General features: G+C 42.5%; 1 protein-coding gene across 8 annotated transcripts in view; it reads right to left on the reverse strand.

Annotated features, from left to right (window-relative positions):
• amot (angiomotin) overlaps positions 1–13320 on the reverse strand; it is a 150802-nt gene that overhangs the window by 73056 nt on the left and 64426 nt on the right. For all 8 annotated transcript variants that reach the window (XR_004105670.2, XM_031303708.2, XM_031303709.2 and 5 more), the window contains 2 exons: positions 2885–3440; positions 1504–1648 (listed from right to left, as the gene is read on the reverse strand). Coding sequence is in view for 7 of the 8 variants with exons in the window: in XM_031303708.2 (XP_031159568.1) it covers positions 1504–1648; positions 2885–3440 (701 nt within the window). In the remaining variant the exon portion in view is untranslated. The remainder of the gene's footprint in view (positions 1–1503; positions 1649–2884; positions 3441–13320) is intronic.

A 13320-nucleotide genomic window follows, 5' to 3' on the forward strand; every position in this document is an offset into this window, starting at 1 on the left:
AGGTCTATTGCGGCAAAGCCCACAAACCCACTTAAGGCATAAACAGTATTGTTACTACTCGTCCTCGTTTATATAGTTAGAGATCTGATTCTGTTGTATTAACCTCTTAGTTTGTCTCTTGCAGGCCGGTGGAAAATTTGTTGGACTAGAGTTTCTGAAATGAGGGTGTATTATGCTGGCACACATTATTTATAGGTTAATGCAAATCAGTCAGATTAAAAATTTTAGGTTAAAAGGTGACATTTCACTTTAAATATCACCTTGATGGGTGGAAAAGAAGTAAAAATGCCTAATTTGGCTCCAAATATTTTCTTTTGTCTTTTTTATTATTTTCTTGTATTTTTTCTTCTAATGTACCTGTATTTAAGGATGAGCAGATGGTTTCAGACCTTCTATTACGTGGCTCTTACTGAAACCACTGAAATTTATGGTAATGAATGAGTGGGTAGTCAAAGAGAGACACTTGGTAGGTAATTAACGCAAGGAATTATTTTTAACAACCTAGGAAACTTGCGCTACTGTCTTAGCATCAGACATTTTTGGGCCCAGACATTTAGATGATCTGGATGCTCCTTTTCTGCCACATCAGAGCAGAGGTGGCCCTTCTGTACATGGGTCACTAAGTCAGAAGTAACTGTACTTTCTTACATAGTTCTGTATATAGTTGTGCTTTTCTTTCTTTCGTTATAGTTGTTTGTTCTATACACACCAAGGAGTAACATGTTAAGGATCTGCGGCAGCCACGGTTATCTTAGCAGCCATATTCAGCCCATAGTGTGCCCAAAAAGATATGGCAAAATCTGGTCAATAGATGGCAGCAAAGCCCTGGACAGGGGCATGGACCCAACCAGTTCACTGTGTTAAGGCTCTTATATACTAGACGCAGCCCAGCTGGCGCGTGCAAATGTGATGTCATGGGATCGCCGTGACTATTTATACCCGCGCTGGTGCTCGTGACACTAGTTGCAGTCTTCTCCTGAACAGAGGTGGCGCTAATGAGCAAAGGCTACCGACGTTGCTCTTTCTACGGACTAGAAGAAGAAGAAAAAGGTAAACAACGGCAGAACTGGCAGCAGCATTGCCGTCAATGCTTCGATTTGATGACTTACTTCGTCGGATCAAGCCTTTCATTCACCATAAAATAACTCATCTTAACCTAGTAAGTTTACAAGAGAGACTTGCAGTCACTCTGAGAATCCTGGCATCCAGTTGTCGCCGAACTCGTTCAGGCCTCCCGTTTCCGCTTTGTCACGCGCCGCTGAAAAAAAAAGAGCCGTGCGCGATCTCTGCTCGCGCGCCATAAATCCGGCGCACCGGCAGGATATTACGTCATTTTGACGTCACGATGGCGCGCGTCACCTTGGATGCGGCTAGTATACAGTACGTGTTAGGTTGTAAGGTAGTTATATATCAGAATCAGAAATTTGATATGTTGAATTTGCAATCGGTTGCAGAAGAATTGCATTAATATTGCATGGTTATTGCACCTCCCTGCTTTCTCACCTCGGAGATCCCTGTTAAAGTCGTGCAGCCGGCGCACCTCCAGCTCCAGCTTGTTCCTCATGGTTTTCTCCAGGGCCTCCCTCTTGGAGGAGGACTTGGCGAGGTTTTCATATGCCTCTGACACCAGCTGGATCTCTGTTTCCAACTGCCCACAGAAACAGGAGGAATGAAGACAGAATGAGTAAAGGAGATGCATCAAACTGTTATGCAAATGTGTTTACTTCTCAGCTGAATATCCATATTCACATCCAACTACTGACATGGGTCAAACCTGGCCTCACCCAAACACTGTTTTTACAGCCTGAGTTTCACCTTTAACTTATCTTTAACATATGTAAAACAGTGGACAAACAGGAGCAGCAATTAAGGAAATATCATTGAACACCTACTTAAAACAAACTTCAACGTCTTAGGCACATCCTGTCTCAAAACAATGCAGAAAAACTAGTCCATGCATTTGTCACTTCGAGGCTGGACTATTATAATTCCTTATTATCAGGATTCTCAAATAGGTCCCTAAAGACTCTACAGTGGATCCAGAATGCTGCAGCTCGTGTTCTGACAAGAACATCAAATTTCACCTGTATTAGCTTCTCTGCATTGGCTTCCTGTAAAATCCAGAATTGAATAAAAGATCCTTCTCCTGACCCTCAAAGCTTTAATTGTCAGACAGCATAATATCTTAAAGAGCTCATAGTACGCTATCGCCCCACTAGAGCACTGCGCTCCCAGAATGCTGAGTTACTTGTGGTTCCTAGAGTCTCCAAAAGTAGAATGGGAGCCAGAACCTTCAACTATCAGGCTTCTCTCCTATGGCACCAGCTCCCAGTTTCAGTTCGGGAGGCAGACACCGTCTCCACATTTAAGAGTAAGCTTAAGACTCTCCTCCTTTGATAAAGCTTATAGTTTGGGCACCATGCACTGCTACTGCTATTATAACTAGTCATAGTTCTATTATATTTACTGTTAATATAATTGCCACTGTTCATCATACCATTCCATTATATCCACCTCTATAATTAGTATGAGTCATATTTCTCTCTCTCTCTCTCTCTCTCTCTCTCTCCCTTTCCCCCCAACAGGTTGCGGCAGATGGCTGCCCACCAAGAGTCAGGTTCTGTTCGAGATTTCTGTCTGTTTAAAGGTTTTTACTCACCACTGTTGCACCAAAGGTTGCTCTTGGGGGGAACTGCTGTCTCTCTGTAAATTTTAGCGTGGTCTAGACCTCTAAAGTGTCCTGAGATAACTTCTGTTATCATTTGACGCTATAAATAAAATTTAATTTAATTAAATACAGTGTACATATGGGTACGTTAGTATTGTTTTAAGACAGACAAACACATTTTACCTATCCTTATAGCTTTTCACCAGTACATGTTACCTTGTGCAACTTGGTGACTTTCTCGCGGCAAGCCTCCATCTCCTGCCTTAGCATCCTGTTCTCCTCCGTTAGCACATCCACCATCTGGTTCGCGCGCACCATCATAGCAAAAGGCTCCCCCTGCAGGTGGGAGTAGGAGTGCGGATGGGGAAAATGTCCAGCCTGTACTGGCGGTTGGGGCTGGGGAGGTTCTTGGAACTGCTGCTGCTGCTGCTGTTGTTGTTGATACTGATGGTGCTGCTGATGGTGCATCCTTGAAGTGGAGCCATAGGGGTCATGAGGGAAAATGTGACCTCTTGGTGGTGGGTGAATAGGCCCCAGGGTGAAGGGTGCCCCTGGCTGGTAGGGACCCTGCGTACTGCGGGGCCCCATGCTAGGAAAGGACTCACCCTGACTCTGTGGGTGCTGGTGAGGGAAGGACGGATGGGAGACACTGAGCATGCTGCTTAGGGTTGAGGACTGGGTGCGGGACAAGGATCCCATGGAGGTGACAGAGGAGGTGGGACTGTGCTGATGAAGGGGCCTCTGGAAGTGGACCGAACCCTCCTTACTGGACCTAAGGAGAGATCAGCTGTCTGATTACACGGTTGTTGTACTCAGCTGATATGTAGTGTTAATGTACATAATCATAAGACATAACACTAATGTTTTAGGTGTTATAGGCTGACTGGTTGTTTTTTCATTTATTAGGGGCCGGGCAGCTCTGCAGGAATTACAAAGTCTATCCCTCTGTTTTTCTCAAAAACTGTAAAACTAATTAAACGTCCTCCCAGTTTTTCCTAATTTGACACCAAAATTGCTCCACTCCTTCAGACTGTCCTCGACAAACGATTCAGCCAGATTTCTGAATAATCAAAAATTGAGCCCAAAATGCAACTGCAACTGTAACAATAATCAATATTGATATAGTTTATTTCATTTATTTTCTGTCAATAGCCTAATCAACTAATCCAGGGATCTTCAACAGGGGGTCCGGGTCTTAAATCCATCTAATATGGGCTGGGTATTGAACCTCAATACTCATTTCAATCAAAATGTGTCTGGAGCATTGAGTTCTGAAAGCAAGCATTGAATGGTGGTTGGTCAAGTCTTATTTATTAGGGGTCCAAGCCCAAGGCTGTAGGAACCGCGGTAGCAAAGATACGCGGTTCACACAGCAGGGCTGTGTGAACCCTATTGTTTTCGTAAGGGTTATTATTCTTCTCCGCCTAAAACGCCCGCTACAGCCTAAACCGTACATGGTGGAGGGGTGCCATTTTCAGGACTGGTCCAGAACTCTGCAAGGACCTCAGGGGCAACAATTGACCCACTTCCACCACTTGGTGGCGCTATAGCAGATAAAACGCGTTTGGCCCTATAACTCCCAAACTGTACATCGCACATTCAAAAACCATATATCCTCGTGTTCCCTGGATCCAACTGAATCTCCTGATATAGGCCACGCCCATTTCCGCCTAGACTTTTATGCGTGAAAAATCGCGATTTATTGAAAACCTACTTTGCTGAACTCCTCCTAGACCGTGCGACCGATCTGCACGAAACTTGGCACGTAGCATTTCCAGACTGATCTGACAAAAATATATCAAAAGAATTTTTATAGGATAAAAATTACGCATATTACGCACAAACAAATTTGTGTAGCTAACTATGAAAACACCAACTTTGCCATATCTCGACCAAAATAAATGCTTTTAACACGACACTTTAGATTCTTGTTTGGCATGATCCTCTGGAGGTCCCTCACACATTTCACAAAAATTGGCCACTAGGGGGCGCTACAAGTACAAAAAGTTTATATCTCATGAACGGCTCATTCGATTTTTACGAAATTTGGAGGGTACCATCTAGGGCCACTCCTGAGGGCACCCCTACAGTGGGGTACTGATTGGTCAAAGTGGGTGTGGCCTATGGTAGAGCTGTAATTGGGCCTTAAAAGTTCAGCCCGAAAAGGACCGAGCCCGACAGAATTCGGTCCGAGCCTGACAAGTACATTTTGATTGATAGCTTTTTAAAAGCCCGAACCCGCTTACAGCCCGACTGTACAAAAGGCTGTCTATCAGCAGTGATTAGAGTGCATGTCGGAAAATAGCGCGAACCCGCTTCACACCGCGAGCGGGCACACGCCCCACTTGGCGGAAAAGGGAGAGAAAGAAAAAAGAGACTGCGCCACACACGACAGCTCTTTTGTCTTTCGTCAAGAATGAGTCATTAATACATTTTTTAACATCATTTATTCATGACTAACGTAGGCTATAGGCCACTTGGAAGTTGGAACAAAGAAATAAAATAAGCCTCTGTTTCACCTCCTCAGCATCCATTTACACGCTAATCGAAACGCATCACCTGACCGTGTAAAATGATAGAAATTAAGACCGAACCCGACCGGGCAGAGATCTTCAGCTCTAGCCTATGGGACCCACGTTTGGATTCACCACTTATACTAAAGTGAATAACTTTAAATTTACAGGGTAGATTTACAATGGGTCATGAACCTCACCTACCAAAAAGCGCTATAATGACGTCAAATGTGTTTTTACCTATAACTCCCACAATTCTCATCGCACATTAGAAACCCTTACATCCATGTATTCCTTGAATCAAACTGAATCTGATGATATAGGCCACGGCCATTTCCGCTAAGAAGTTTTTTCGCAATATTGCGCAATGTGCAAAACCAACTTTTTCGAACTGGTCCTAGGCCGTGCGACCGATATGCACGAAAACTCGTACGTACTATCTCCAGGTGGACCTGACCAAAAGTTATCAAAAGAATTTTGCTACGTTAAACTATGCGCATTTTACAACCAAATAAAATTTCCTAGCTAGCTACCAAACACGAACTTCATCATATCTCGGCCAAATTAAATGCTATCAGCAAAGATTATTGTTCACTACGATGCCCTGTACCAAATTTGGCGAAGATCGGCCATTAGGGGGCGCTATAATCAACGTTTATTTTCTTTGGCCAATAACTCAATGCGTTTAAATGGGAAATTTTCAATTGCAATATCTCTGCCACAGTAAATGCGATCAACATGAAACTTGTGATGCTTGTTCGGCATTCCGCTCTGAAGCTGTGAACCAAATTTGGCAAAGATCGACCATTAGGGGGCGCTATAGTCAACGTAGACCACTTTTGGCCCTTTTACTCAATCAATGTTAAAGGTCCCATGGCATGAACGTTTCATTTTCTGAGGTTTTTTAACATTAATATGAGTTCCCCCAGCCTGCCTATGGTCCCCCAGTGGCTAGAAATGGCGATAGGTGTAAAACGAGCTTTGGGTATCCTGCTCTGCCTTTGAGAAAATGAAAGCTCAGATGGGCCGATCTGGAATCTGCCCCTTATGAGGTCATAAGGGGCAAGGTTACCTCCCCTTTCTCTGCTTTGCCCGCCCAGAGAATTTGGCCCGCCCATGAGAAAGAGAGAGACATCATGGCTTGCAAACAAGCAAAGTGGCAGTTGGTCAAATGGAAAAATTATTAAAAGTTTTTTTAACCTTTCTTCTAAAGACTTTGGCCTTTATTGGGCTGAATGGGCATTCTGATATCAAGCACGGTTTCTACCAAATCACAGTTTATGTATCGTCCAGTTTTCAGACCGTTTCAGATTTTCCAATGTGTGTGTATCGGGACGGAATGTTGAGAGCCAGAGGGGAGGACAGAGGGGGGAGCTGCAGTACGATTCTCTGAAATGTTTCCAAACAAATTGCTCTCTCCCCTACAGTTTTCACTCTTCATACATCATGGTTGGTCAAAATGTAGGAACATTTGTGCTGGTCGCAGACTTAAACTTTTGGCTCTGGTCATACCAACTGCCGATAGAAACAATGAAAAATTATATCTGGAAGGATGCAGACGGTTCCGTGTTTGTTACCTGCTCTGTGTTGCATATATTTGACACCACAAACATAAAAACCATATCAATGCATTCGCCAGACTTTTATCTCTCTGGTGATGATTGAATTAATGAACTTCAGAGGTATAATCATCATTAAATGGACATTTTTGACCTGTCAAACATACAGTCTCCCCCTCCCTCCTCTACTCCTTCAGTGTGCAAATCACTTTAGCAACATGTACTGCCATAGGTGCTGCCCTAACTGACTTCAGGCCTCAACACCAACAGCTGTTTTCACAGACACGAGTCTCTGGTTCACCTTTGATAGTCCTGCTTCTAGCACAAAAAACCCTAACTCCTATCGTTTAATCTTTAATACTGTTAGAGATATACCACCCTGCTGAACATCCTGTGCAATTATGGTGTGTGTTGTATAAGAAATGTGAGGTCAATAGCTGTCCAAAAAGAGCCTGTTTCTCTTCTCCTCCTGGTATGTCTTGTATGATTTAATACAGGAGGCAGTGTCACAGTTGGTGGACACACAGTTGGAAGCTCACTGTGCCTCATGTGAAAGTCTGTTTGCCTCCCTAAGCACATTGTTAGAAAGGGCACAACATTCCCTACATTTTGATGTAAAATAAATGTATGGGAGTTAAAACTGGATGGTATAGCAAAGTAAAAATGTCAGTTTGATCCCCTACCCTGAGTCTGAACATTATATCCAAAACACACTAATGTAAAAATGTCAGAAAGGCTTTTTTTCAAAGCCTCAAAGAAGGTTAAATATTTTAAAAAGTATTAATGTGATTTGAAAGTTGAATACTACCCTGAATGTATGAAATATGTGGAACATTTTAAAGTTTGAATAGAGTTTCTCGAAAATTCTGAATAACCAAACACAAACTCCTTCTATCATGGAGACTCTTTACTGTAGGCCGTGTCAAACAGCAGATTTACTGTTAGCCAGTGTTATTCGGATGTGCATGTGTAGTAGACACACTGTCAAAATTTTTTGCAGAATTTTCTAGTTATTAATTACAATTCTTTAATAGCCACATTTAAGGCAAATGAACACACCGCCAATATATTTGGTAACACGTTATTTGAAGGGGTGTGCATAAGACATGACCCCATCATAGTTATGATGGGGTCATGTCTTATGCACACCCCTATCAATCAGAATGTCATGAACATTCAAAAGACTCATGTTCATGATAGGTGTCATGTCATACATGACACCTATCATGAACATGAGTCTTTTGAATGTTCATGACTGTTGTCATTAAGTGTCATTCAGTAAATTATGACACTTTTAATGTGAAGTTAGCAATATTTGAGATGTTTGTTTTATGACAACTTGACATTAACCTAGACATTACCTGTCATAAATATGTCATGGCAGGCCTAATGATCAAACTTTAAGAAACTATTTAGCTTTATGTGTTAACATCACATTGTCTTAAAGTGATTGGTTTTTACATTGGCTGTCATGAGACCGTTATAATTGTGTCATGAATATTTTTCCTTGACCTCAAGTAAAGTGAAACAGTTTGGACTTGTCATGAAGTTTGATTTCACCTTCAAATGCTTTCATAACGGTGTCATGAATAATTCCCTTGACCTCAAGTAAAGTGGAACCATTTAGACTAGTCATTAAGATGTCATAAAAGTTAACAGACCAGTTTGACGACAGTGAATGCAGTATTGAGGTGATTTAATGAGTTTGACAGATAATTAGCTATAGGCTAACGTTACTTGTTGCTAAAGCAAAGTTAACCGCAAACTTTAACTAGCTGCCGTTAGCTAGTTAGCTCGGTTAACTGGCCTCCTCTGTTAAGTCTCGGAAGCTGTGTTTGGTCCCATTCGGCCGTGTTTCATTAACGGTAAGCATTTCCCAAGGATGGAGGAGACATTTCCTGCCCTAATCAGCCTCTGATTGGCTTACACTGTATTCTTACCCTAACCAATCTCACTCCTAATGAATGCACATAACCAATCTTATCATCAAAGGCAACGAGTATTAGCCAATTAAAGGCTAGGAAGGGACTTGCCGCATCAAGGATATTGATTAGCTTTACAGAAGGGTAGGTAAGGATCACATCATCTAGCTAGCTGTTTGTTTCTACAACTTCAGTAGTACAAGGCAGGATTAGCCGGGAGACTTCTTCTAAACGAGGGCACACTTCCAACTTTGCGTGGAATACCTGCAGAATAGGGACATGTAAGTAGTTCTTTTGAAGATTATGGTGAACTAGTGTGTGTTGTAGCAGTGTTTTGCCATTCAGAACGAGCTAGCATGCTAGCGCTAGCATGCTACGGTTAGCCACCTCGTTTCGGCTAGTGACGTAAAAAGCCCTGCCGATTTTGAACAGCTCACCCGGAGACTGAAGGCAGGACACATTCAGAAACCTGTATCTAACTCAAAACAGCATGGATGTTTTTTTTTCCAAGTTAGTATGCGTGTGGAAGCACCAGAGACACAAAATAACACCCCAAATCCCAGAAAAAAAGTGATTTTTTTCATAATATGGGCACTTTAAGGTATTTCCTAATATTACTAGGTGGTTGATAAAGATGTTTGATAGCATGTATGTCTTAAGGTTCACAGCCAAGCCATCTCATTATGAGAGAACTGTTTTTATTGTTTATTTACGGGTTATGGTTGTCCACATACTTTTGTCCACTATATTTGTCCATCCTGACTTACTTTTGGTAGAGGGTGAGATCAGTGAAAAGACTTCATAGTCTCCATGCAGAGGTTTGCTTGTTCCTTTGTCTTCATGTAGACATTAACTTAAAGCCCAACCTATATAAATTATTGTGCATGCTATATAATCATTACTTAACCATAACTGGTCACTTGATTAATGTATAATAATATTGAATAAGCATTACTAAACCATAACTAAACAGTTATTAATGCTCTTTGATAGCCTTATTTTAAAGTTGAGAACATATGCACCTTAACTAACAGTTAATTAATGTATAACAATACTGAATTAAAGCAGGCAATGCAAGCAGCGATGAACGGGCCCTCATTACTGGAGGATGCAATATCACATCTACATTCTAAGTTTCATGTAAATCAAAATAACTTTTGCCAAGATACAACCGTTCCTGTTTCGACACCCACATACAGGCAGTTGGTCTTCCATAACTTGCGCATTGTTTTAGCTATCAATATTCTTTTGATAACTTTTTGTCATGAGGGTCCTCCGAGTCTATATGCAAGTTTTTGTGCCGATCGGACTCATGCCCCAGGAGCAGTTAGACAAAGTAGGTTTCCCATATATCGATATGTTGCTGATTATTGAAATAAAATTAAACCGGCGCCATCTAATGGCAGATTGCCACCAAGTTTGGCACAGATGCTAAACCGGCCATGAGGAACAACTTTTTCATGTTTCGGGGCAATCGGCATAATTGTTGCCAAGATAACGTAACTTCCTGTTTAGACAGGAAGTTGCTATAACTTGCGCATTTTTTCAACTATCAAAATTCTTTGGATAACTTTTCGTCATGAGGGTCAACAGATACTACCTGCAAAGATTCAAGAAGATTGAAATCACGGCCTAGGACAAGTTCGAAAGAATGCAAAACACATGAAAAATGCATAAATTAAAGATGGCCGCCTTCCGGCTGGGCGGAGCTAATGAAGGTAAATGGGAAATATGTCCGCAATGATTAGAGTAATATGTGTATTACATCTGGTGAAGATCAGAGCAACTATGTCCAAGTTAAGGCCTTCCACGCATTAGGGGGCACTATGGAGCCCTCTCAGGTGTTTATGTGGGCGCCAATTTTTGTGAGTTTTCGTATATATTAAGAGCGTCAAAAATGTGCCCAAGGGCTAAAACCCATTAGGGGGCACTAAAGAGTAACCATACCACTCCCACCCCTAAATGTGAATTCAGATGAAAGAGTTTACTATTCTGCACATGGCTGCAAAATTTTGAGAGTTTTCGTTCAAGTCCTCAAACAAGTGTTCGTAAAATGAAGATTTTTGCACAAAAACCAAGATTTCGGAAATTTTTAGGGCCAGAGCGCCGACAGCGGCGAAGGCCGTATTGGAACTGAAGGAATTATTAGGGCCCGAGTGCCGACAGTGGCGAAGGCCCTATTGAAACTGAAGGAATTATTATTATTATTAGGGCCCGAGCGCCGACATCGGTGAAGGTCCTATTGAAACTGAAGGAATTATTATTAGGGGCCCGTTCTGCAAGAACGGGCAATAGCAAAGCTATGCCGTTCGCACAGCAGGGCTGTAGAACGTTATTGTTTTTCTACTGATTAATCATACATTATTATTCTTCTCCGCCTAAAACTCCGACTACAACCTAAACTGTACATTGTGGGGGGTTGCCATTTTCAGGACTGGTCCCAAACTCCGCAAGGACCTCAGGCGCAACAATTCACCCACTTCCACCACTAAGTGGCGCTATAGCAGAAAAAACGCGTTTCGCCCTATAACTCCCACACCGTACACCGTACATTCAAAAACCATACATCCACGCGTTCCCTGGATCCAAATAAATCACGGGATATAGGCCACGCCCATTTCCGCCTAAACTTCTATGCGTGAAAAATCACGATTTATCAAAAACCTACTTTTCGAACTCCTCCTAGACCAAGCAACCGATTTGCACAAAATTTGGCAGGCAGCATCTGCAGATGGGCCGGACAAAAAGTTAATAAAAATAATTTTGATAGGATAAAAATTGTGCATATTACGCACAAACAAATTTGTGTAGCTAACTATGAAAACACCAACTTTGCCATATCTCGGCCAAAATAAATGCCATCAACACCAAACTTTAGATTCTTGTTTACCATGACCCTCTGAAGGTCGCCCACCCGTTTGACAAAAACTGGCCACTAGGGGGCGCTACAAGTACAAAAAGTTTATATCTCATGAACCGCTAATCTGATTTTTACAAAATTTGATGGGTACCATCTAGGGATAGTCCTGAGGCCAACCCTAGAGTGGGGTACTGAGGGGTCAAAGTGGGCGTGGCCTATGGGACCCACGTCTAAATTTACTACTTAGACTAACGTGAACAACTTTAAATTTACAGGGTAGATAGACAATGGGTCATGGACCACACCTACCAAAAATTACACATGTGGACCACTAGGTGGCGCTATAATGTTTTTTTTGCCTTTAACTCCCACATTACACATTGCACATTAGAAATCCTTACATCCACGTGTTCCTTGAATAAAGCTGAATCACATGATATAGGCCACGCCCATTTCCGTTCATTCCGTTTTTTCGCAATGCGCAAAACCAACTTTTTCGAACTCGTCCTAGGCCGTGCGACGGATCAGCACGAAACCTGGTAATTAGCATCTCCAGATGGACGTGATTAAAAGTTACTCAAGGAATTTTGCTACGTTAAAGTATGCGCATTTGACGACCAAACACATTTTCCTAGCTAGCTACCACACACATATCATATCATATCTCGGCCAAATTAAAGGTTATCAACAAAGAACCTGAGATCATAGTTCACCATGCCACTACGATGCGCTATACCAAATTTGGCGAAGATCGGCCTTTAGGGGGCGCTATAAGCAACGTTTATTTGTTTTGGCCAACAATGCAATGCATTTAAATGAGAAATTTGCAATTGCAATATCTCTGCCACAGTAAATGCAATAAACACGAAACTTATGAAGCCTGTTCGGCATGCCGCTCTAAGGCTCTGTACCAAATTTGGAGAAGATCGGCCATTAGGGGGCGCTATAATCAACGTAGACATGTTTTGGCCCTTTTACTCAATGTTAATGACATATTTGCAATGGGAATGTACCACAGACCTTGCAGCTCACACTTCTCAATAGAGAGGTTTTGGTTTTTACTTTTTTTTTGCGTGCTCCCCTGGTTTTTTACAATAAACAAACTTCTTAAGCCACCTGACAAAGTTTCTACAACCATCACAGTGGACAAATTCAATTCTTTTATCTCACTTTTTCAATCCAAAATCAACACCATTCATAGGCGCCGATACCGTGCAATTAAACATTGCAGTTGGTGCTAAGTGGAGCATCTGTCATAGTGTGATTGGTTATGTCGGTGGCATTGATTCTTAATTTCCCACGAAGCACCCACGGAGCAAAACATAAATCGGCGCCTATGATGCCATTTGCAACAACTTGACCACCTGACCTGCTCCTTCAACCACCACACCTGCCTCCCCCCTCCACCCTCTCACTCACTCTCTCATTTCTCTCTGCTGTCTCCTGCGGTCAGGGGGATTAAGAAGATTGTTTATTGTAGAGAATTGTTAAAGGTCGTCTGTATATGCGTGGAGGTGAACTGTTGACCGCTACGTTTGCAACGGCGACGTACCACAGACGTCGCGGCTCGCGCCTCTCGATATTTACCGACGTTTGCGTCCCCGCCTCCCGGCTTCGGGTTTCGCTTTCGCGCGCTCCCCGGGGGCGACTGGCGTGGGTGGCTTGGGCCCCGTCATAACTGCTTGCAGTTCTAGTTAGGGGTCCAAGCCCGAGTCTGCAAGAACGGGCAATAGCAAAGCTATGCCGTTCGCACAGCAGGGCTGTAGAACCCTATTGTTTTTCTACTGATTAATCATCA

Source organism: Sander lucioperca, chromosome 13 (genome assembly GCF_008315115.2).
Source record: "Sander lucioperca isolate FBNREF2018 chromosome 13, SLUC_FBN_1.2, whole genome shotgun sequence".
Taxonomy (NCBI): Eukaryota; Metazoa; Chordata; class Actinopteri; order Perciformes; family Percidae; genus Sander; species Sander lucioperca.